Source organism: Helicoverpa armigera, chromosome 16, assembly GCF_030705265.1.
Source record: "Helicoverpa armigera isolate CAAS_96S chromosome 16, ASM3070526v1, whole genome shotgun sequence".
Lineage (NCBI taxonomy): Eukaryota > Metazoa > Arthropoda > Insecta > Lepidoptera > Noctuidae > Helicoverpa > Helicoverpa armigera.
Genome location: NC_087135.1, coordinates 6,079,920 through 6,103,366, shown reverse-complemented (window position 1 = coordinate 6,103,366; position 23,447 = coordinate 6,079,920). Strand labels below are relative to the sequence as shown.

The window sequence follows — 23,447 nt, the reverse complement described above, 5'->3', positions numbered from 1 at the left end:
CAACTGTATGTTGATTTTTATCAATGCAATCAATATCGTTTTTTTTTCATACTAACTTGACAAAGGTAGACATTTGTATCTACTTGTCTTTTATGTAATGTTAAATAAATAAATATATGAAGTCCTTGAATTCATAGTAAAGTATTTGAACAATAGTATACATTAGATTTTATTTTTGCCCTATCTGAATCCAGAGTTAGTGATTGATATAAATTAAATCCCATGATTTTTCGAATAATTTATTATTTATTGAGTATTTATTCAAAATGTAAATGTAGCAGTGTTGGTTGAAGCAGCATCATATATAAATGTATTGTTGACTGGTTTGTATTGTTTGGTAACAATTTTTATGGCTTCATGAGCCACACAGCCTCCCAAAAAGGCTGATACACTATGTATTTCAGCACCCCCATACCGGCACATCTCATGAACATGATCATCCTTTGGGAATGGAGTGCATGAGACATCACTGAGGAGCTTGGTCACACAAGCCTTTAGCTTTGCAATATCACCTTCCGGTTCCCAATCACCTGGAGCTCTGCAATGTTCTGATACAAACATTTCTGCAGCTCTTAGCAATATGTAATGGACCATCATAACATCAGGTTCTTCTAGGTACCTGGCTATATAAGAAGCCACAGAACTGGACAGTTGATACTCGGAAACAATGCTTGATCCACTAATTAGATGTAAATCGTGTGCATGCCTGCAGAACAATTTCACATCAGCCTCACTGATGTTCTCACAGTGTAATTGGGCAACAATTTGTTGCACTTTCCTGTACACAATTTCTGCATCCATTGAAGATTGTGTCCTGTACAAGTTTTGTAACTTGATGTAATGGTCTGTTGATGCAGTCATGTCTGGCAGGACACCTTTCACAGGAAGTTTACCTTTTCCTTCACCTTCTACAAATCCCCTCAAAGCTGAGCACATGATCCAGAATGGGGCACTTTCTTTAGTTAGATTTGTAGCTGCACTACAGTATAAAAGCTCTTGACTCTTTGCAGGCAAGTATGTAGGAATTAGAGCTGTATTTACTGCTCTAAGAGCTTCTTCAAAGTTTTCTTCATTAATTGGGCTGTCATTTTCATCTCTTCTTATAAAACTTTCAATAATAGCTTTGATCTCGTTTTTCTCCTTCCTGCTCAATGGCCAGCGATTCTGATTATCAATTTGCCATTTTTTGACTGCTTTGTATACAATTACAATCCATGGTATGTGGCCATGGTCTTTCAAATCAACAGTATCAATATCAAAACTATCTAAGAAGTCTGACAAAGCTTGAAATGGTGCATCTAAGCGTAGATCTGTTTGTTCATTATCTGGGTGGGTTTCAATTACAGCATGTTCCCTCATTTGAATTCTAAAAGATCCTAAAAACCCAACTGACCTGCATAGAATTAAGGGGACATTAACATCCCATAAATGTTGAGCTAGATTTTGTATAGTTGTTTCTCCAAGTGTAGTAGCTATAACTACACTAAAGGTCCTAAAGAAATCTGGGTTTTCCTTGAGGATTTGGTCTGGGGGTTCCTGCACCGCATGACCTTGAACTGCTGGATTTAGTTCCAGTAATAGTCGCAGCGTCTCTGATCCTCTGTTCAAGCCTTTACTAGAACACTCCAAGAAAAAGTTACTTCCGATATCTTCATCGCTCACTATTTTATCATCAACTATAGTGATTGCACCAACGCCAGGTAATACTATAGACTTTAATATTTCAGTACCCAAGGCTGTGGCGTTTATTAAACAGATATGTGCATGTTCAAGAGCTGATTGACCGTGGTCTCCCCATAAACGAAGTTGCCGGTCGTACTGCTTCGTCTTTTCACTTTGTTCCGGCGATTTAGGTGACGGCGAAGCCATAATAGTAATGTTATGAATAACTTTCAAATGTGTTTAAGATGAGCACCTGCGGTATAGGCAGCTTTTTCAGAAACTACTGTCTTCCCCTTATAGTGTTTATTGCAAAAAGTACAAATTCTGATCCTAAGCTTCATGAGACGGAACGACTTAACTTGACTTTGACAGTTGTCATACGTCAATTAAACAATAGATAAAGCAGAAGATAGAGATGTACCCTTCAGAATTGCGTCCTTCTAGCCGATTGTCGGCCAAGGCGGTTGTTCTCTCATAAAAAGAGATCAGCCAGCTGCGCAACACATATAATTATTCGTAAACACAGGTGCACTTCCTATTCCGTCACTCTCACAGTCCGAAAGTGATGGAAATGGAAATCCAATGCGACCGGAGAGAGATCAGGCGCAGGACCACAATTTCCAGACTCCTGACTGCTTTTTAAAAGTTTCTAAAACCCACAAGACGATGTCGGCCTACCCAGAAAACGAACCCGGGACCGAGGGACCGACGACAGCGCACTTCATAGGAACGCAATCAGCAAGTATTGCGAGAATAGCAGTTCGGCGTTGACAAGCAAGAGAATGATAATTATTATGTATTTGTTAACTGTGGAATGGAAGTCCTGACGCATCTGTATTCTGTGCTCTGTGATTCTGTGGTTCACTCAGATAAAAATGGAATGGCTCTTGTGTTGTGATTTGTGAGATTATCAAATAAATCCAATAATTCAGTCGTCAAGACAAAGTTTTTTTAAGTGAGATGATAAAAACATTCAACATCACGAATGTGTATGGAAATGAATTTACAAACTTTATTTCAGGATTTTAATCCTAGGTAATGTGTGTTTAATTTGTATGTTATTGAGATGACTGGTAGGTGATTAGCAAAGTAAAATTGTTTTTGTTTTTCACAGCAAATTCGTGGTGCACAGCTGTTTACTAATATTTACAGCATTATTAGCTTTAAAGTTAGATAACTCGATAACATGGTCTTACTGGGCCGTGTTTACGCCAATATGGGTGTGGAAATTCCTAGTAGTTCTTGGAGCCACAGTTGGCACATATGTTTGGTGGCAGTACCCTCACTTCAGGTAAGTGCCATAATTCAAAATAATTTATATTTGAATCGCGTATCCACTTACAAGATGTAGAACAAAAATAGAAAGTAAATAAACAAAATGATACCTACTGTATATGAAATTATGCATATTTGATTTAAAAGTTTACCTTGACTAATAATTTGGTAGGTCACATACAAAGGTGATTTTATTTCATATATTTGTGAATGATATTTTACGAATTTTAACTGTTATATCTTTGGTGAACTAGTAAAGCACAGTTAAAAGTTCAACATAGGGGAAATAAAAAATGCTGTATTATAATAGAAGCTTGTTTTTGTCAAATGTTACGACTACTGCTTAGGATATGTTCTAGAAAAACCTACATTCATTCGTTAAATGGTAATAAAATTGAGTATCAATAAAAATAAAAAGGAGTAATCACTTAATAATTGACTTTGACTGTAAAAAAATTACCATCTTTACAATGATGACAGCACCATAGTGTAAATATATTGTTCTATTATTAAACTAGACCAAGTCCCAAATAAATAAACATGTTTCACTTCACTTCAAGTACAATAAATATGATCTCAATAGATTATTGTATACTAGCTTCTGCCAGCGGTTTCACCCGCATCCCGTGGGAGCCTCTGCACAAACCCGGATAAAAAGCCTAAAGCCTTCCTCGATAAATGGGCTATCTAACACTGAAAGAATTGTTCAAATCGGACCAGTAGTTCCTGAGGTTAGCGCGGTCAAACAAACAAACAAACTCTTCAGCTTTATAATATTAGTATAGATGTATATGCCCATAACAGGTCAGGCCATAACTTTTATACCCTGTTTGGAATGCAGATTGTTACCAATAAAGAAATAAAATTCCAGGTTGGAGGGTGAGGCGTACATTCACTACAAAGCTATGCTCATAAGTCTTGCCATTCACCTTATACTGCTGATGTTTGAGTTACTCGTCTGTGACCAGTTGACCACGGGCCGCCATGTCTGGATACTGGTCTTTATACCACTTATCTTTATAAGCATAGTCTCCATTGCCATCTGTATATGGTCTGTGAAACATGACCGCAGCTATGAGGTATGTATTATTCTTTATATATATAAAAACCATACCCACTTGCCATTTTCTGTTGTAATTTTATAACTCAAGTACGGTTTCACCTATCCCAACCAAATGTGAAGACTTTGTTTGGATTATTTAGTAAATGCTTTTTGTGAAGTTTGCACGAAATTGGTACAGTGGTTTTTCATTTATCACATTTTTTGTAACAAAAAGGTGGACTTTATACATAAGCATGTACCGCATGCCACCAGTTACTTTAAATGGAAATAAATTTACATTACGTTTCCTTGTCCTCGTTGTTAGATAAGTATTTTATTGAGACAGCTAGAACACAGACAAGACCATCTGTTTGGCTATGTTTAGTTGCAACAGTAGATTATGAACTCATGACCCACTTATCGAATATTTGTTGGTAAACATTGTAGTATCCAAAGTCCAATTATTACTGGTTTAAATGAATTAACTATGGATGAATAGTTATAAGGTAATTTATAGATCAATTTCACATGGTTTCAAAATGATATTAATAAAATTCATCTTTTAAGAACTTCTAAGAAGTGTAGAATAGATTTCATCTATGTATATTTTATTTTAGCTATATGGAAAATCTGCACATTCGATGATTGTGCTCTTGATAAAAGATTTACAACAACAACAGTATATTATTCTATGCAATGCTGAATTGCCAAAGACAAGAATATTTTTTTAAGGACCAAAGTTGTATGTCAAAACTAAGCACATAAAACCTTTTTGTTACAGTTGGAACTATTTTGTGCTGTAAATATACTCCAGTTCATATTCCTAGCGCTGAAGTTGGACGAGTTCATCAGCTGGTCGTGGGAGGTGGTGTTTGTGCCTCTGTGGATATTGATGTGCCTCAGTCTTGTAGGTGAGTGTATGTACGGCTTTATTACTCATTCTATCAGTTTCTATTAGGTCACATTATGGATTGAAAACTGACCTAGATTCCATAGAGATAAATGATCTGATAAATATCTTCTCAGCACAAAAAAAAAGAGTTTTTTTGTTTGCTATAGCAAGCTAATACTGTAGCTATTGGTCCTATGTACAAAATTATATCAATGTTCGATATGAAAAGTATCACAGGATAGGGTTTACCTCAGAAGCTAGTCCATAATAATTTAGGTGAATTGCCAGATTAAAGTAAAGGTTTTTTCAGTATAGATAAACAATGGTTAGTATTAGTTCCCTTAAATCCTTAATCCATTAAGCCAGTAGCGACAAAGCACTACCAATTTTTGCATAAAAATTTAAGAAAATTTAAAAATTTAATTAGCCTACTTAACGTACACTGATAAAAATGTTATGATAGCACTGATACAAATACAACAATATTTAGTTTTAGGATTGATCTAGTTTTGCAATGCTGATAATTTTAAAATAGCAAATGTTTTTATACAATTGCTTTGAAATTGAAATAATTTAACAATATTCATGACTAATGAGTAATTAATTATACTGTGTTTCCTTATTTGTATTTCCTTCTAAGCAAATGTTTGTTACATACGATATCAACAAGGAATATACAACTAACTTAATTCTACATTAAGGTTTGTTTTTCTAAATGATATTATTTATTTTCCCAGGGGTCCTGTACAGCATAATATTCGCTGGGATCCTACTCCGCACGCCCGAGGTGAACATTCAGCAGCGACGGACTAGTTTCAACTCGGCTCTCGCTTACACATTCACGGTCATACCTATATTGGTGTTCCAGGTTCGTATCATGACATGGTTATTCATAGAATACTAGCAACTAGCTGTTAACCGCGGTTTCACTCGCGTTACGTGGAGACTACTTCCCGTACCCGAACAAAATAGAGCCTTATAAAAGTCATCCGGGAATAGAAAAGCTTCCCAACAGTGGAATATTTTTAAAGTCAGTATTTTCAATACAAGTAAAGAACAGATGTATCCTCCTTCATGGAGGAGGATGATGGGTCTGTTAATTTCGATTGCTATATCAACAGCACATTGCTTGGTTGAAAGTTTCAATAAGATAAATGCTCCTATGACTATTATATTCAATTATAACTAACATAAATTCTAATCGTGGCTAAAGAAAAATAAATCTCTTATATGATGTCATATGGGAACAATTTCCTGAAATAAATGATTAGGTATCTAATTTATTTAAAAGAAATGATTATGAATTAAAGACTTGCCATTTATATTAAACTCGCGTATTGTAATTACAATAAATACATTTGAATGTTCGCGATGAGTTCGTGAGTAATGTATGGAATTTGTTGCCTCATTTTGTTCACGTGGGCCGGTTGGCAATACGCCAGGGCTAAGGAACGTTCTAACCTGGACGCCCCGACTTACCTGCTATTTGGTATTAATACCTAGCGTTTTATAACTGGGCACATCTTTGGAACAATGTGGCATAAGTAACATTTTTGCTATAGATATTATTTAAAAACACATAATTTCATTCAAAAACTTAAAAGTGTTCTTGACTATAAAACATTTTAACCGATTTACCAAAAAGTCGAAATATTCCGCCGAGATTCACAAGAGAGTTGCTACAATATCCTGGCTATCCAGACACTTATGTGCGAAATATCTTCTATTTCCACCAAACAACAAATTCAGCTGTTTTTCCTCCGAAGGGTAACAAATCATATAGCATAAGCTCGACTTCAAAATAACTCAATTATATACATTTTACACATACTTGCATCAAATCTGACCTAGTCATCTCCCGTTCTAATTACCTAATACTCAAATCTGCCATTTGTTCCCTTCAGGTGCTATTAACAAACAGGTTGGACGATGGACTTCCACTATCATACACGGTGGTCGTCAGCCCGCTGTTCGTCAGCTATGCGACCCTTATCATCATGTCGTTTAGCTCCAAAGGCGGTAATAAATGTAAGTAAAATTTGAACGTGGTCGAGAATTTTTGTAGTGAGTGTAACTAGAAAATGGTGGTAAAATCAATTATGCTTTTGCACAGAGTTCATTTATGTACTCATTTAAGGAAAGGGTAAATTAACTGCAGTTTATTTTTCATAATGAACCACTATACAAAATTTCTCTGATGTAGTTCAGTTGCAACTCCCATTTTTGCGACCTTTTCTTTGAAGAATTGTGCCGTTTTATGTTTTTGCTATTTTCACGAGATTTTTCAAGCCTGTTCATTGTTCAGCCGTTGCTACTTCAGTGATATATTGATTGTTTTAGCATTTCCCTATTTTTTATTAGTGAACATTCGCAAACCTTAACGTTTATGTTGTTGGCTTGTTATATTGATTAAACTATTTCAGTCCTCTGTAAAGACGATACATTTTATAGCCAGACTGGCTATAACTCTCTAGACTGTATTTTATCGAGATCCTAAAGTACTAAACGTGCACATCGATTTAACGTCAAGATGTAAATGAGTTTCGCGATAATATATTTTCTTTATTGAATTTCCAGGGTGGTTTGGTATCAGAAAAGATTTCTGCCAGTTCCTTCTATCAGTATTCCCATTGCTGCAAGAGTATGCAAATATCGCGTACAATAATAATGCGAATAGAGGTGCCAACGTGGTGCCCAGCGAACCACCAGAGCCTTACCGCGACGAGGAAACTCACAAGAAGGTCAAAGAGAGCAAAAAGTCACAGAAAAATCAAAAGAAGAATGAATTCATGAAACCAGTAGTGCCTATTACGAGTATAGACATGCCAGATTGATGCTTAGCTTGGTAAGTGCTGAAATGTGTGTTCACTCGTTAGACGATACCTTCTGTAATCGGGCTTCTAAATATGACAATGAAGCAATATTAAACATTGTTAAGTTTGATATTAGGGCTAAGCTACACGTTCCGTGTTTAGGTTAAATTAGAAAAAAGATATTACATTGTGTACATTATTTTTTATTGTTATTTCTATGTAGGCTAATTCATTGATGTTTATTATAGTACAGTTTATTTGTTGCTATGTTTCAACCGGCCTTATTAAGTTTTGTGTCGTTTAATTGCCCTACATTCAAGTTTTTGTAATACCAAATACCAACCGTTATTTTACTCTTACATGTTTCCGGATCAATAAAATAAGATTTTACATAGACAATACTGAATATTGATGAATTATTTTGGTATAGTATTTTTTTGCAACATGATGTAAAAGTGATAAAATTTTAAAGTATTTTTATAGGAGGTACCTGTGAATTAATCTCTTATTTAATGAAGTGGCTTTAGTATTAAACCTGGCAGGTAATGGTGATAATTGTTAGTCATATCAAAATAAGCAATCTTGCTGTGTAGCGTCTAGTATTGTTGGTTCTCGTCACATTTACGTCTTCTATCATATTATCCAAGTTTTAAATCATATTTTGCCATTATTTTTTAGATGCTAAAATATCAAGTCTCAACTTTTAGGCGTACGAATTAATATTTATTTCGCAATTATGTGCTTAGGTAAATTTTTGTAGGTTTAATTTTATTTTTAACTGATGGGCATGGAAATATACTTAACAATGTAAGCGGACGATTTGTCGTTATGACAATACATAATATAAGATTTATCATTCAACTGGTCCTAGAAAATAACTAGAACAAAAAAGTAAAATAGCATGACTACAAATTGACGGTGAAAGTTTTTTAGAGTTCATATATCCCATATAGCCACTATCGTTAAAAATATTCGGCGTTTACCAGATAGCCTATTTCTGAGTAGTAAATTAAATAGCGAATTTAACAAAAAATATAAACTTAGCAATAATAATAAAGAGATTGAATTTGAATTTTGAATTTTCCTAAACTTGTAAACGCTCTTACTTCTTATTGCGTTAAATAAAAAAGTTATCAAAGGCTATGCGGCATGGTAGGGTATTATTGACTTAACATGACGGTAAACGTCACAAATATTGCTACGTCATAAGGCTTTAATGACAACTCAATTTTTTTTTAGTATGCACTAGTTGACCATAAATCTGATGCCATTACTTTTTTTATTGTGCTTTACTTTTGATTTGGGCTTAGCTGTCCCGTATTTGTATGAACTCATCAAGTTTTAAATGGACCTAGGTCTAAAATAATGCTTCAATAATGCAATTTTAAATCATCTCAAAGTTTTAGTCTTTGTGTTGGGTGACTTGGTTCACTTTGAGTGTTTCAAGGTGCAAAATTGTCTTATTCTTGCCAGATTTTAATTGTGACTAAGGCTAGAAACAAAAGCACAAATGATTATTCTAGCTCAACATTCAACATTCTACCTAAAATACAGATAAATTCTACCTATAATAAAATCGAAGTGATTAGCGGGAAAATACTCTGCCTCACAGAATTTTAAGCGGATTCTAAAACTGATTGAAAATTATTGTGAACTCTAAGAAGCCTGATAGATCAAGTAAGGAATTAAATGCTATCTTCCAGACAACCTTTTAATGGAAAGGGCTGATTTAATCGCTAAGTAAATTCGTGACAAAAATAAACAGAGAAAGTATTGCAATTTGTGGGATCTCGAATTTATCAAATTATTCATTTAAAACAAAATAATGTGTGTTATCATTATTTCTGTAGTCGTACTAACTCTGATTTTTAACGTATTGAGTAAAAGTACCAATACATTGTATGATATCTTGTCAGACATACACTAATAAAGAATTTATATAGCGTTAAATTGATAAAAAATACAAAAAAAAAAAAAACATATCTTTTCATGAAGGAATTGCTATAAATAACGTAGTATTATAACTGATATTTATCAGTTAGCATCTTAAAGTGTTATATTATTTGTAATTCAATAACAAAAATTCCTTGATGTCTCTAAATAGTAAATGCGAACTACATGACCGGTTCAAAAGTACAAGTAACGTGATAAAAACCCATCTGTGTTGTATGAAAAATGTCATAATATTTTCACTCTGTGGCGTTAGTGACACCCAGAATGGTACCGCTCACGCACCACTCTATGATTTATTGCCGCCAAGCTTTTGTTTTTTTTTTCGGCCAAAAGGGTATGTTTATGAGAAAAAAAATTTTGATCGTATCAGAGAAAAAGTAAATAAATAAAAATGTGCTAATATAAAAAAAAAGTCTCTGATAAAATAACACCAAGTAATAAGTAAGAAGGAAATTAACCCAAGCCGATCGTAGCGTGTCTGACAAGAATAACACTGAATTATGTGTAATGTATACTTATTTCCAAATTCAGGAAGAAATAAACCATTTTCAAAGAAATAAAAATGTCTGTCTTGCCGCGTCAATGAAAAGCTGAAGTATTTTGTACTAAAAGCTTCATGTACTAACTTTGTACCTAATGAAATAACATAAACTCTTTTGCAAAAAAAGCGGGCACCTATGCGAAATCTGAGTTTTAAGGACTTTACGTGTATTTCAAAGGGTTTTAATGATTGGAGTATGTTTCTAGCATCAAAAGGGTTAGCCAAGCATGCGTGAGAGTGTATTCTAAATTTGAATTTTGTACAATTGCAAAGAAATTGGTTAAAGCTTGTTTTGGACTAATTGCTGGCAGAAAGTTCGTCGGGGTTTTGAAAAGTTTTTGAAGTCATTTTCAGAAAACTGATAATGCAGTTTTAATAAATGATTAATGTACCTTTTTGTTAGATCAAAACATTTTTGAAAAACTATGCGTATTTGATAAAATTTTCACCTGCTCTAAATGGGCTATACTGATGATTGATGGCGATGTTAAGAGCTTCGGTATTTTAGTGTAAAGCATTCTACTGTTTAGATATTGTACCCACGTGTTTTAAAATATCGCTTTTTCATAATTAAACACTATTTAGAGGAGAATCAGTACATTGGGCTGCGACAAAACCAATTTAAAGTAAGCAGTGCCGATCACAACTCGTCTCCTTTCGGACTTTGACATTTTTAAAAGTCTTGAAATTCTACAAAATACAGAAAATAGCGCATGGACTGTAAGCACGAGGTCTTAAGGTCTCGTAATCACTGATTTTCAAAGACCTCGTCTCTTGGGAAACTCCGTAGACCTCCGAAGATCTGTGAGTCTGAGCGTTCAAATAGCGTGTTTTCTACTCCACATCATTTTTCACGTGGTTAATTTTAACATTTGTCACAAAATTTGATATTTTTTAAATGTCAAAGTCCGAAAGGAGACGACTTGTGATCGTGCCGATCACAAGTCTTACTTTAAATTTGTTTTGTCGCAGCCCAATGTACTGATACTCCTCTAAATAGTGTTTAATTATGAAAAAGCGATATTTTAAAACACGTGGGTACAATATCTAAACAGGAGAATGCTTTACACTAAAATACCGAAGCTCTTAACATTGCCATCAATCATCAGTATAGCCCATTTAGAGCAGGTGAAAATTTTATCAAATACACATAGTTTTTCAAAAATGTTTTGATCTAACAAAAAGGTACATTAATCATTTATTAAAACTGCATTATCAGTTTTCTGAAAATGACTTCAAAAACTTTTCAAAACACCGACGAACTTTCTGCCAGCAATTAGTCCAAAACAAGGATTAACCAATTTCTTAGCAATGAGGGTTTTCTCTCCTTTTTCTGCCACCGGGCGGCGCCACGTATGCGTCTGGTCCAAACAGCTGTCAAATAGTATGGAATTGTAGGGTCCGAACTTATTGTTTATTGAAATTCTGTTATATTGAAAGTGTTATTGATTTTATTATGGACTACGGTCAGAATAAGCTTTCCGGACTAAAAATTGAGCTTAGAAAGAGGGGTGCAAAAGTCACTGGTACTAAGGAAAAGCTCGTTGAAAGGTAAATAACGTAATGTACTAGAATTTGTTTACAAAATATGATTTAGTTTTTTATCTTCTCAACCGCAATTGTAAAACAATAATGCAGTGCTTTAATTATAAAATAAAAAATCAGTAAAATCGTTCACTTTTCATAGTAAAGATAAGCACTTTGACAGTTACCTGGACCTGACGCTCCAGTGCTGCCACCTCGTGGACGCCATTTTAGAAAACCCTCATTGTACAAAATTCAAATTTAGAATACACTCTCACGTATGCTTGGCTAACCCTTTTGATGCTAGAAACATACTACAATCATTAAAACCCTTAGAAATACACGTAAAGTCTTTAAAACTAAGATTTCGCATAGGTGCCCGCTTTTTTTGCAAAAGAGTGTAGTTACATGAAATAACCTTTATGCTGTACGTACAGGGCTATCTATAAATTATGTTACTGTGATACTCTCTTCCTATGATGTCGCAATACGCAATATCGTTCGAACAATTACCTGAATATTTTGTTAATAATAATGTTTGTTTATATTGTTTCGCAAATTATTAAAAATACTTATCAACTGTACATATTTTGTGTTTTATTTTGTTGCCTTGTACAGTCAGGACAGGAGTCCGCTAGTAAAACAAACGAAGACTGATGATCTTAAGATAAAAAAAAATAGTCAGCAATGTTTTAAAAACCAACAGTAAAAAATCCAAAAATACCAACATAATTAAGCCAATGGGTATTTTCCATTTTCGATAATGTGAAACAAAAATTGGCAACTAAATTAGACTTATATAAAAGGCCGATAATACCAGCAATAAAGATAGTTAATAATATAGGAAAGGAAACCAATTCCACTATGTGCCTCGTTAACCAAGGACGCATTTCGTAAGCAATGCTGCTGAACTTTCCTTGACCCGTCGCATAGAAACGCTATAACTATACTTTTTTAAAAGAGCCGTTTAGATTCTAAAGAGCAAAAGACTCAAAAACTGATAGAAGAGTCATAACTTAACCCAGCATTACACACTGCGTTTTGGTAGAACAATGGGCGTTGGCGACGCTATTTGCAAAGAAATGCATCTAGTTAAAAGTGAAATTTGAACGTGGAAACTTAAACGATTCAGGAAGCGTTTTAGCTAAATCGCTGTCATATAATAAAAACGAAATTTAATAGCCAATTTGTTCTGTCAATAGAAACTTTTTACAACTTTGAAAAGGAAAGTCCTCAAACATTTCGCTAGTCATAAATCCAAGGTTGAACACCAATAAAAAGTTTAACGATCGCATTTCGCAAGTTGTCCAGCAAGGGTTTAGACGCTTCGTGGGCCGTCGGAGTCACCCTGGAGGCTGGCACCGATGTCTCTACACATTGATTTTGTACACAATACAATGCAGTGATTCAGTCGTTACCATGATTCCTACCAGCTAGTACGACCCTTACCGTACCTTTTTATTTTTATTTTCGCCGTAAAATATTTTTTTAACCATGCTATCGAATAAAGTGACGAGTAAAAAATGGATTAGCGAGGAAACGCCGGACGAAGAAGAGTTGTTTGCTCATTGCCGAGAGATGGAAATGGTTTGTTTTGCAGTTACTAAAGTGATATTAGATTCCGACAACAAATGGAAGGGTGCATTGGGAAAGAACAATTCACATTCGTTGTCCAATCGTAACTACATTATGGAATTAGTGAATATACAGGTAAGCTTAATAATAAAATATGAAGGAACTTCCTTTGTTAGCATGAGGCTTATCTTTTGATAATTGTCTATTAAATTGGCATTTGTACACTAAACTGATAATCAATAGCTGTAAAATTAAAGCCCCATAAGTACAAACCCTCAAGGAGAAGAAAGCTACCTTGGTCTACTACTAGCGTGACTTGAAAAAAAAAACACTGAGACAGCTGATTCTCATTCAGTTTCATGATAATCGCTAATCGATACCGTTATAGAAACCAAACGCTACGATAGGTATCACGTTGCATTATGATCCTCTTTTCAATTTCAGGTATTAGATCAAATAATAGAGTATTTAACGAAATTAGTGAAGTCATTTTATAAACTGAAGCCGAAATTGGCTCGATTGAAGAAAGACAACGGTCTACTGCTGAGTAAATACGATCATATTTTTGATAAATTGTGTAGCATACGATTTGTGATGTTACAAGCTATACACGGACTTATAAATACGATACTGAACACATGTCTCCATAGAGAGGATTCGAGGAAAATGATTGAATCCTGTTTGAGGTGAGGTGAAACTTGAGATATCTATTTACCAATATTTATTTCTGTCTGTGTCATCTATAATTTTACATTATTAAAAATGCTTATTATAAAATGACGCATATTTCCTGCACGGTGTTAGGGACAAGTGTACCTCAGGGTCTTATCATAGGTACGACTCAGTTTCACAAAATACTTCACGACTCGGGCTAAACCTTTTTAGACAATCAATAATAACCCACCTAATGTTTTTCAGCTTGGTTGGAATCTATAACGACTTGATTGGACTGAGCTACAAAAAATTCGCTGCAAAGTTCAATATCGGGAGCAACACGTATCCTAACATTATTAGCGAAACTAAGAATCTCACCCTGACGAAGATTGTACAAGTAAGTCACATCCCGAAATGGTTTCGATAATTAATTGTAAAAATGTATGCTATGCAATGCAATACATAGGTAGGTAGGTACCTATTACTTCTCACCTGATAGAGATGTCACCGTAAGATTACAAACATCGTTAGATTACAATCTATCTCGAGAGATTGTAAACTGTCGGATTATTGTGAACCGTAACATCTGATTGCAATTTAACGTATTCTTTTTCGCTATATTATAATCTATCGATGAGAAATTGACAAATTGTCAACTGTCCGAAAGCTCTCCCTGATTGGTCAGTCTTTTTGTAAGATCGACCAATCACGACCAGCCATTCTGTTCCCATTCACAATAATTCGAAAGTTTACAATCTCTCGAGATAGATTGTAATCTAACGATGTTTGTAATCTTACGGTGACAGAGACAACATATGATTTCAAAAAGTATAAATTTAAAATTCTGCCTAAAATCTTCCTAATTTACAACCCCTTCCTGATTTTATAACAATCGATTCTGTTATTCAGATAACACGTTCACGAAAAGGAAAATATTAATATGATGCCAATGACTTTGAATCCCTGAAACCTTGTTAAATACCGTTACAGTTATAGGTACGAACAATAGGTAGAAACATATTCAGCGATAAATATTACAGTTTATGCTCAGTGAGTTCTAATGAAATATTCATATCACTATTGGAAATGGTTAGATTAGGTATACATATAAAGGCCCTAGAGATAAACCGTACTATTGAATTTGTAACGGGAAGTCATTATTTACTATTTAGATGGGAAGTGGTTGGCTATACGATTATGCATAGCTAGCGTGGCTATGTACCTTCAACTGTTATTTGTGACGTCGGCAGATAGAAGAAATTTAATATGCTGCATCGACCCCACATAAAATTGGGATAGGAGCAAGAGGATTATTAAGTGACACAACTGTACATATAAGTTAGATACTACAAATTAAAAGTGATCTAATTTAGATGTAACCTGTAATCAAAGAACCTTATTTCTACCAAATTTTCAGGTCCTCGCCAAAAGCCGAGCTGAAATCAATTGCCAACGTTTAATCAACTGCTTAGTGAAAGTTTATGAGCCCCATAATCATTCTGATAATGATTCAAGTTCAAGCTCTGCGGAGAGTTTAGAAATCTATCAGTGAGTAGTCTCATATCCAAATGTTCTTTCAATAATAGACATTTTTTTTTTTTTTGGCCTCAATCGACTGAACCAACTTGAAAAATTTCTTTCACTGTTGGGAAACAAGACTTTCGCAGTATAACTACTCCGGGTAGTTCCCCATGAACACGGGTGAAACCGTGGGAAACAGCTAGTCTATCATAAAATTAATCATTCATGTTTTAATTTCCAGCACTTTAACGAAACACATCACCCCGCCCACTTCCACAATGTCTCGCAACATGACTGTCGATAAACGTCGAGACGCCTTCATAGTGAACAAGAAACTCAAAATGAAGCAAGCGCAGAGTCTCATCGATTTGAAAAACGAACACAATAAAAGACTAAATGAGTTGGCGACCACGCAGAACTCGGATGCGGAAGTCCCTTATATCTCTCTCCTGACAAATGAATATACTTTAGAACATATATTTAATAACGAAGGTAGGTACATATTTAATTTCTTATCCTAAGGATTGAGTTTTCAATCATCAGTTAACTTCTATCTGAGGAATAAATATGGCGGTTTGACATATTTTCCATACAAAAGCTGTCAAAACGTTAAAAATATTCCTCAGATAGAAGCTATCTGGCGATTGAAAAATCAGCCCTTAGTCAAGAAATCAAATAATGTCATTGGTGACTCTTTCATACATTTGTGTTATTTTCAGACAATATAAATAGTATACTTCAAAGCGAGGAGATGTACATAGAAATACTTTTAGATACAGTGGCGAATATGTCACCAAAGCTACTAGGGCAGAATGGTGTTAAGAAGTTGAAAAACGGTACGCTATTCATTCATTCGTCAAATGACAATTTTAAAGAACGCACTAAGATTAAAATCATGGATGATGTCGGTTCTAAAATATTGTCACTTTACAAAAGCACATCAAGCTACTCCTATTCGTCTTTTTTTTATCAATTAAAATGGAACCCTATACTTTGGAGATAAAGTTGAAAATTATTATTTTTTCCTCAGGCCGTATTCAAGCCAGCAAGAAGGCAGCTCACAAAGTGACTGACTATTACCAGAACATTCTCTGGGGTGATGTTGGGAGCTGTCTCGAACACATTGTTCTGTGGTGGTCTCATTATCCTTTAGCTATGAGGTAATTTCACAACTATAAAAAATAGGTAGAGCAGACTTAAATGCAATGCAATTTAAATTTTAATTCTATTCGTTATAGGTCCCCAAGCACAAGCCAAAATCTTCGTGAATGGTTATTCGCAACTTTCAATGTGAACAGTAAGTATACTTTGTTCTTAGAGTCCATTCAAAAACCGCCGGGTTAACTTTCATTATTTACATATTTCAGATACCCCGGAATTAATATTATCAGCTATAAGAATATTAGCGGATGCTCTCGGTTGCCACGTAACATCCACATCTTGGGATAAAAATTTTGGGTAACTTTTGCACATTCTACTGACAAAACTTCAGAACTGTTTTGTTTAACAACATGTTTGATGATTTACAGCGCAACTTTGACTACTAATTTACAATTGACGACGCAGAAAGTGAATCCTGAAATATCGTTATATATTACCGAGGTAAGTAACACCAAATCTTATCTTATCATCAGCCTATAGCAGTCCACTGCTGGACATAGGCCTCTCCAAGTGCACGCCACTGAGATCGATTTTCGGCTTCTCGCATCCAGCTCAGAATACCATACTAATCTGGTATTTCTATATTCTTTATTTTCTTGGTCTTACTAATATCCCGTTTATGTTTTCAGAGCACAGAATCCGGGGCAAGTTTTGCGTTAATGTTGCAATCGCTGGTGATGCTGAACAACCAATGTGAGGTGACGTGGGACTATATTCTAGGAGCGCCTTTGGAAGACTTGCCTATTGTAGAGCAAATACCTATCTTACATCGATTGGGTAAGAAGTTCATGTACTATGGCTGAAATAACACATTAAAATTTGTAGTTTGTATGTATTTTTGTCTGGGACTACTGGGGCCCGATTCTCCTGAGTTAATAATGTCAAAACGAATAGAAATCGAATCGCAATATGATCGCAATAGTAGTTTTAACCATATCGGGCATTCTGCTACTAATAAAAGACCAATCGTATTCGATTGACATTTGATTGGTCTGCTATTTTGGTAATTTTGGTCTATACGGTAGTTTGCTGTGCAATCATTTTGCAATCGTAAATCATTTGCAGACAAAATGATTCATTATTGAATGACAGAAAAGGATAAAAACGTTTATTTCAAAGAAAAAATAGCGGAATGCCACATACGCGTAATCATTCAATCGTAATCGAGTCGGGATCGGATCTCAGTCGAATCGAGTCGAACGTCAATCGTATATTGCTTAAGTAAAATCAGGAGAATCGGGCCCCCTGGTCCGATTTGAATAATTACAAAAAAACTAAATATATTTCGCAAAATTGATGGTCCTACACTATAATTGAGACCTACACAGATCATCATCATCCTCCGAGCCTTTTTCCCAACTATGATAGGGTCGGCTTGTAGTCTAACCGGATGTAGCTGAGTACCAGTGCTTTACAAGGAGCGACTGCCCTATCTGACCCTGTCTCTCTCTCTCTGTTAGACTGGTGCCAGACTTGCTGGCTTCTGACTACCCGTAAAGACTGCTAAGGATGTTCAATGACATGTTAGACCTTCACAGATACATTATATAATTCGTTCCGTTCACCCCTTATGTTCGGTTTGTTCCCACTAGTTCTACTGCTTAGTTCTACCGTAGAACTAATGGGAACTTTTTTTCCCACTAGTTCTACTATTTGAGGTGTAACAAAATAGTAGAACTAGTGGGAATTATGGTTTTTATTGGTATTCCCACTAGTTCCACTGAACATTGGCAGTAGAACTAATGGGACATTTTGTTCTACTAGACAGAAGAAGTACAGTCGACGGCCTGGGTGACATCTGGCCGTATCCGTGGTTATCTGTAGTTGTGATTTTTTTCAGAGCTCAAAATCGATAGCAGTCAGAAAAACTTAGATTTTTTTCATGAATTTCAACAAAAATCAAATGTTTTTCTTTATAAAAGTACTAGGGCAGCAGAAATAAAGAGGAGCTATTTAATCTTTTTGTTCATCTAATTTTATAACACCTCTGTGGTAGTGTTTAAAAATCAGACATTGATAAAAAACACGCTTTAAAAAGTTTGTTAGATGTGATTGTTGTGTTGGAAACTAACAGTCTTATTACAAAAAGTTAAACATCTGTTGAACACTTGCCTAATAAAAGTGTGGCTATAAAAGGGACCTCAGTTCAACGTCATAATTTGTCATTTTTTAGACAAGTGTTCAACAGACGTTTAAAAGCTTTTGTGGTACGACGGTAAATGTGCGAATTATTTTGTAATGTTTAAAAGCGTTTTTTTTGGATGACAGCAATTGTTAGCTGCAACCAAAAAAAAAACGAATGTAAACGACGCAAGTAGTTTTGTTTTCCTTTCTATTTTTTAGTTATATATTGTTTTTGTTATTTAATTATAATTCTATTTTATAAATAAATCGACGACGGGGGCAAGGTTCACGCACAAGTATACGAACTTTTTGCAGCACTGGCCACATAGACCGTTTTGTTTTTTAGTTTGTGTTTTGTTTTGGAGCTGTCATAAGCATAAATACAGTCCCCCTCAGCGAGCACCACATTAATATTAATTTGTAATTATATAGATAACAATGAGTGAACATGTCATAATTTCTAGAGGACGGGGAAAAGTTTTGCTACTATCGGGGCATCAATTTTACCGACAGCGAATTTATCAAAGTGGGCAATCCATATGGAAATGTAAGAGGTACAAAGATAAAAAATGTCCTGGATCCGTAACATTGACCACGGTGAGAACTTTACAGAATAACATCACGCTTGTGCAAATACAAAATATTGTTTGGCACTAATATTGTGGCGCCCCCTAGTGAGTTATAGCCATGACACCTATCTAAGAACATAAACTCATCGAACACAAAACCGTTTAATGACTTTTTAATGAAACAAGTAGTTTTACTTAGTAAAAATAGCAAAAACTTTAATAATTATCTAGACACACGGCAGTGTGTCCGCCAAGTTTCATATACAGTACACCGGCTAGTAACGTCCACGGAGCAGAGGGAGACCATAGATTAAAAATACAAAACTATAACTATGCTGAATGGAACAAGGGAAATTGAGTACAAGGCGCTAAATCAAAATATTACAACACCGTTATTGAAAACCGCATCAAAATCGGATCATTAGTTTAGAAGGTAGGTGGGAACATTACTTTGCACAAACGCACACACAAACGCACATCTCTCACCCTAAACGCATATACCTGCTCCGTTCCGTCGTGGGTAAAAAAGATTAAATAGCTCCTCTTTATTTCTGCTGCCCTAGTACTTTTATAAAGAAAAACATTTGATTTTTGTTGAAATTCATGGAAAAAAATCTAAGTTATTCTGACTGCTATCGATTTTGAGCTCTGAAAAAAATCACAACTGTCGGCCGTCGACTGTACTTCTTCTGCCTAGTAGAACAAAATTATGTCCCATTAGTTCTACTGCCAATGTTCAGTAGAACTAGTGGGAATACCAATAAAAACCATAATTCCCACTAGTTCTACTATTTTGTTACATCTCAAATAGTAGAACTAGTGGGAAAAAAAGTTCCCATTAGTTCTACGGTAGAACTAAGCAGTAGAACTAGTGGGAACAAACCTTATGTTCCAGATCATTCTATTCACACGTACAGACTGTGGTGTTTAGCGGAGACGCGGCGTCTAGCAAATCTGTGGGAAATGAGAGACTTCTTCCGTATAGCTCATAATGATATGCAGTCTTGTATGGAACAGCTTATCAATTTGAGATTTGCTGATCATACTGTTACTATTGAATCAGGTACATTCTTATAAAAAGTAGTAGACATGTTTTAAAATATTGTAATCGATGATTTTCTATTTAACTTTTTTATAATATCAATATTAATGTTTAAGACAAGGCCAGCAGTCGAGAAATTCTATTAGGATCATGTTTTCAGGTAAAATTGGAGTTCATGAAAACGTTTGCGCCAAAATGAGAGAGAAATTAGTTTCCGAAGTCAAAGTTAATATTCAAAAACTGAAGGTAAGAAATATCTTTTTATTAAGAGATCATATTACGGCTGTATATAGAGATGCATAGTAGATTATATTCTTGTTAAGTAATGTTAATAAGTAGTGGTGGCCAAGCGGGTAAAGAACCAACCTCTCGAGTATGAGGGTGTGGGTTCGATTCCAGGTCTGGCAGGCAACTTTTCTAAGTTTGTCTGTACTTTCTAAGTATAACTTGGATGCCAATGGCTGATAAAAAGGTGAAGGAAAACATCTTGAGGAAACCTGGACTGTAAAGTCTAAAATCACCAACCCGCAATGAACAAGCGTGGTGATTAATGCTCAATCCTCCTCCGTTTAAGAGGCCTGTGCCCAGCAGAGGACGATAAAAAGGCTGTAACAGTAACAACAGTATTCTTGTTTTAGGAAGCGATCGAAGAGATAGTTTACGTGCTATCATCGGTTTGTGCTACGACCAGTTTAGCGCATTTGACTATGATATTCCCGAGCAACGCGGAGTGGCGACTGGTCACAAGGCCACCACAAACTGTGCACTCTATTTATGTGCATGAGTTTTTAAGTAAGTACTATTCCATGCAGTTAATTGTTTTCAGGAACCAGTCAAAAAAAGTCTTTGAATATAATTTTTTTGGAAATGAAACTTGCTTTGAACCCATTTTATTAATAACAAGGCAAATTAAATGACAACGTGTAAGATCATTATTTTTTGTCAATGCGTTGATGACCCAGATTGAAGAATCATCATCAAAATATTATTTTTTACTGTAACATATTCGACCAGAGCGACAGTTCTTAATGCTATTTATTAGTTCATCATATCATCAAATATTTCTACTGTTACAGATAAAATGTTGCTACCAGTAATAATGGCAACACAAGACATAACGACATTGAACATGGTGCTCAGAATTATGTGCGAATCGTGGCTGCATCACATCTACGTGGCTAAAGTTAAATTCACGTATGTTTATTTATGAACTATTTTTACCGACTTCAAAAAAGGAGGTTAAATGTTGGCTTGTATTTATGAATGTTTGCTTGTGTGTAAATATCTTACGTTTGGCTGAACCGATTTTGATGCGTAGACGTTTTGACTTAGATGGTCTTACTACAAAAACTTAAACATGTGTCAAACACTTGACTAAAAAAAGTGTGGTTGCAAAATGGATCTTATTTCAACGTCATAATCTGTCATTTTTTTAGACAAGTCTTAAACTGACGTTTAAAACTTTTTATGGCAAGACAGAGAAGGTTTTAGGTAGGTATATTATTAAAAACTGTTTTTTTTTTTTTGTAAAAATGTTTTTATATATTTTTTTTTGTCTAGAACCTATTCTACTATTTTTATAATAAAAATTATTTTCAGTAAAGACGCAGCAATGCAACTGTTGCATGATTTTAACGAAGTGAGGAATTGGCTGAGTGAATGCAAACCACTCGCTACCGCATCCAGAAAACAGATGCTGCAAAACGAAGTTTTGAGGTATGAAAACAATTAGTATTTTCTCAACGAAGTTCATTCTTGCCCACTTACTTTAAATTTAACCTGAGTTGATATTAAAAAAAAAGTAATTTTACAAAATACAATAAGCATGTGCCCACTAAAAATAGATAGTATATTTCTTAGAACTCTAACGGCCAGTTTCTTCATCAAAAGTAAAAGTTAAAGTAATGTCTAAAGTAAAAGTAACGGTCAAATTCGTTTTTTCAAGGCTAAAGTGACAGCAAAACTAATAGATAAAATGAATTTGACCGTTACTTTTACTTTAGACATTACTTTGACTTTTACTTTGGCTTTTACTTTTGATGAAAAAACTGGTTGTTAGAGATATTGTAATATAGGTACAATACGATAATATACGTTAGCATGACAGAGAGACGTTTTTGCTGTATTTTCACCAATGATTTAATTTTTGTATGTGGTAATTAGAAGGTGTGAAGGTGTGGGCAGGTTGCTGTTACACGCTCCGGGAGATTTGATATCGATGCAAGACTCCACGTTGCAGTCTGCCCAGCAAGTTCGTAAGGAGGGTAAGCACTATTTAAATTTTTCTGTATAAATAATATTAGATTGCGTGTGATGATTAATTAGTGATCCCTTCAAAAAAAGAAAAACTAAATCCATCACAATGATAAAAAGTTTTAAAGATAAGCCTTTGACTTCGCCAATCAAATTGTTTGTATATTTTCAATATTCCGACTCCTGAAGGTCAGTTATAGAAGGCCATTTTTTCAGCTATTATTTTCTCAAATTATAGATTAATCTTTAGCAAAGCAAGATTTTGACCACAGTTTTTCCTTCCAGTATCAGAAAACGACACTCCAGAGCAGCTAATGCCAGCTGAGATGTACGTCCCCAATCAGAAGCAATGGCTTACGTTACGCGCTAAGAAAATGAAAGGACCAATCGCTTTTACATTATGCTGCATCGTACTCTGTTGATGTAGTTACCAATAAAACTATATATCTATATTATAGCATAGCATTTTATTTATTTCATTGTCCTTAGTTTAATTTAGATATCTTAGTATTAAATGATTCCATTTTACGTCAATGACTAATCGAAGACATATTTTGTTTCTAGTATTTTGTCAGATAAAAATGTATTAGATATGATTATAAAATTCATTTCTGAATGCACTGAGAGACTAGAATAATGTTCATGTTAAAATGTTTTGTTTGATATTCTTATCATATTTGAAACATTTATCGGATACAATAAATAGTCAATGTCGGTTAGCAATTGATATTTTCTGAAATGATTAAACTCGAACTAATTAGTCAATACAGAGAGAAGAAATCAGTTTATAGTAAAGCAAAAGTATCAGTAGGTGTGTCATATTTAAGTACAAAGTATTTCATCAAA

The 23,447-nt window shown here is 34.7% G+C and overlaps 3 protein-coding genes across 3 annotated transcripts; 2 read left to right on the top strand and 1 right to left on the bottom strand.

The window, feature by feature from the left end:
• Positions 1-225: 225 nt before the first annotated feature.
• Positions 226-2,047, bottom strand: App-bp1 (beta-Amyloid precursor protein binding protein 1). Its single transcript, XM_021334973.3, has one exon. It carries the CDS (start codon positions 1,867-1,869, stop codon positions 262-264), a length of 1,608 nt encoding a protein of 535 aa, XP_021190648.2. The 5' UTR covers positions 1,870-2,047; the 3' UTR covers positions 226-261.
• Positions 2,048-2,508: 461 nt separating this feature from the next.
• LOC110376487 (transmembrane protein 185B) lies at positions 2,509-12,286 on the top strand. The gene is made up of 7 exons (XM_021334981.3): positions 2,509-2,697; positions 2,777-2,953; positions 3,809-4,016; positions 4,761-4,890; positions 5,609-5,739; positions 6,776-6,899; positions 7,449-12,286. Exons 1-7 carry the CDS (start codon positions 2,648-2,650, stop codon positions 7,703-7,705), a joined length of 1,077 nt encoding a protein of 358 aa, XP_021190656.2. The 5' UTR covers positions 2,509-2,647; the 3' UTR covers positions 7,706-12,286.
• Positions 12,287-12,873: 587 nt separating this feature from the next.
• On the top strand, positions 12,874-23,058 carry LOC110376483 (uncharacterized). Its single transcript, XM_021334976.3, has 18 exons — positions 12,874-13,412; positions 13,722-13,963; positions 14,196-14,328; positions 15,349-15,479; positions 15,694-15,944; positions 16,172-16,288; positions 16,483-16,612; positions 16,691-16,749; positions 16,820-16,910; positions 16,982-17,054; positions 17,243-17,390; positions 20,202-20,369; positions 20,509-20,594; positions 20,987-21,140; positions 21,425-21,542; positions 21,948-22,064; positions 22,512-22,612; positions 22,887-23,058. Exons 1-18 carry the CDS (start codon positions 13,197-13,199, stop codon positions 23,021-23,023), a joined length of 2,472 nt encoding a protein of 823 aa, XP_021190651.2. The 5' UTR covers positions 12,874-13,196; the 3' UTR covers positions 23,024-23,058.
• Positions 23,059-23,447: the final 389 nt, after the last annotated feature.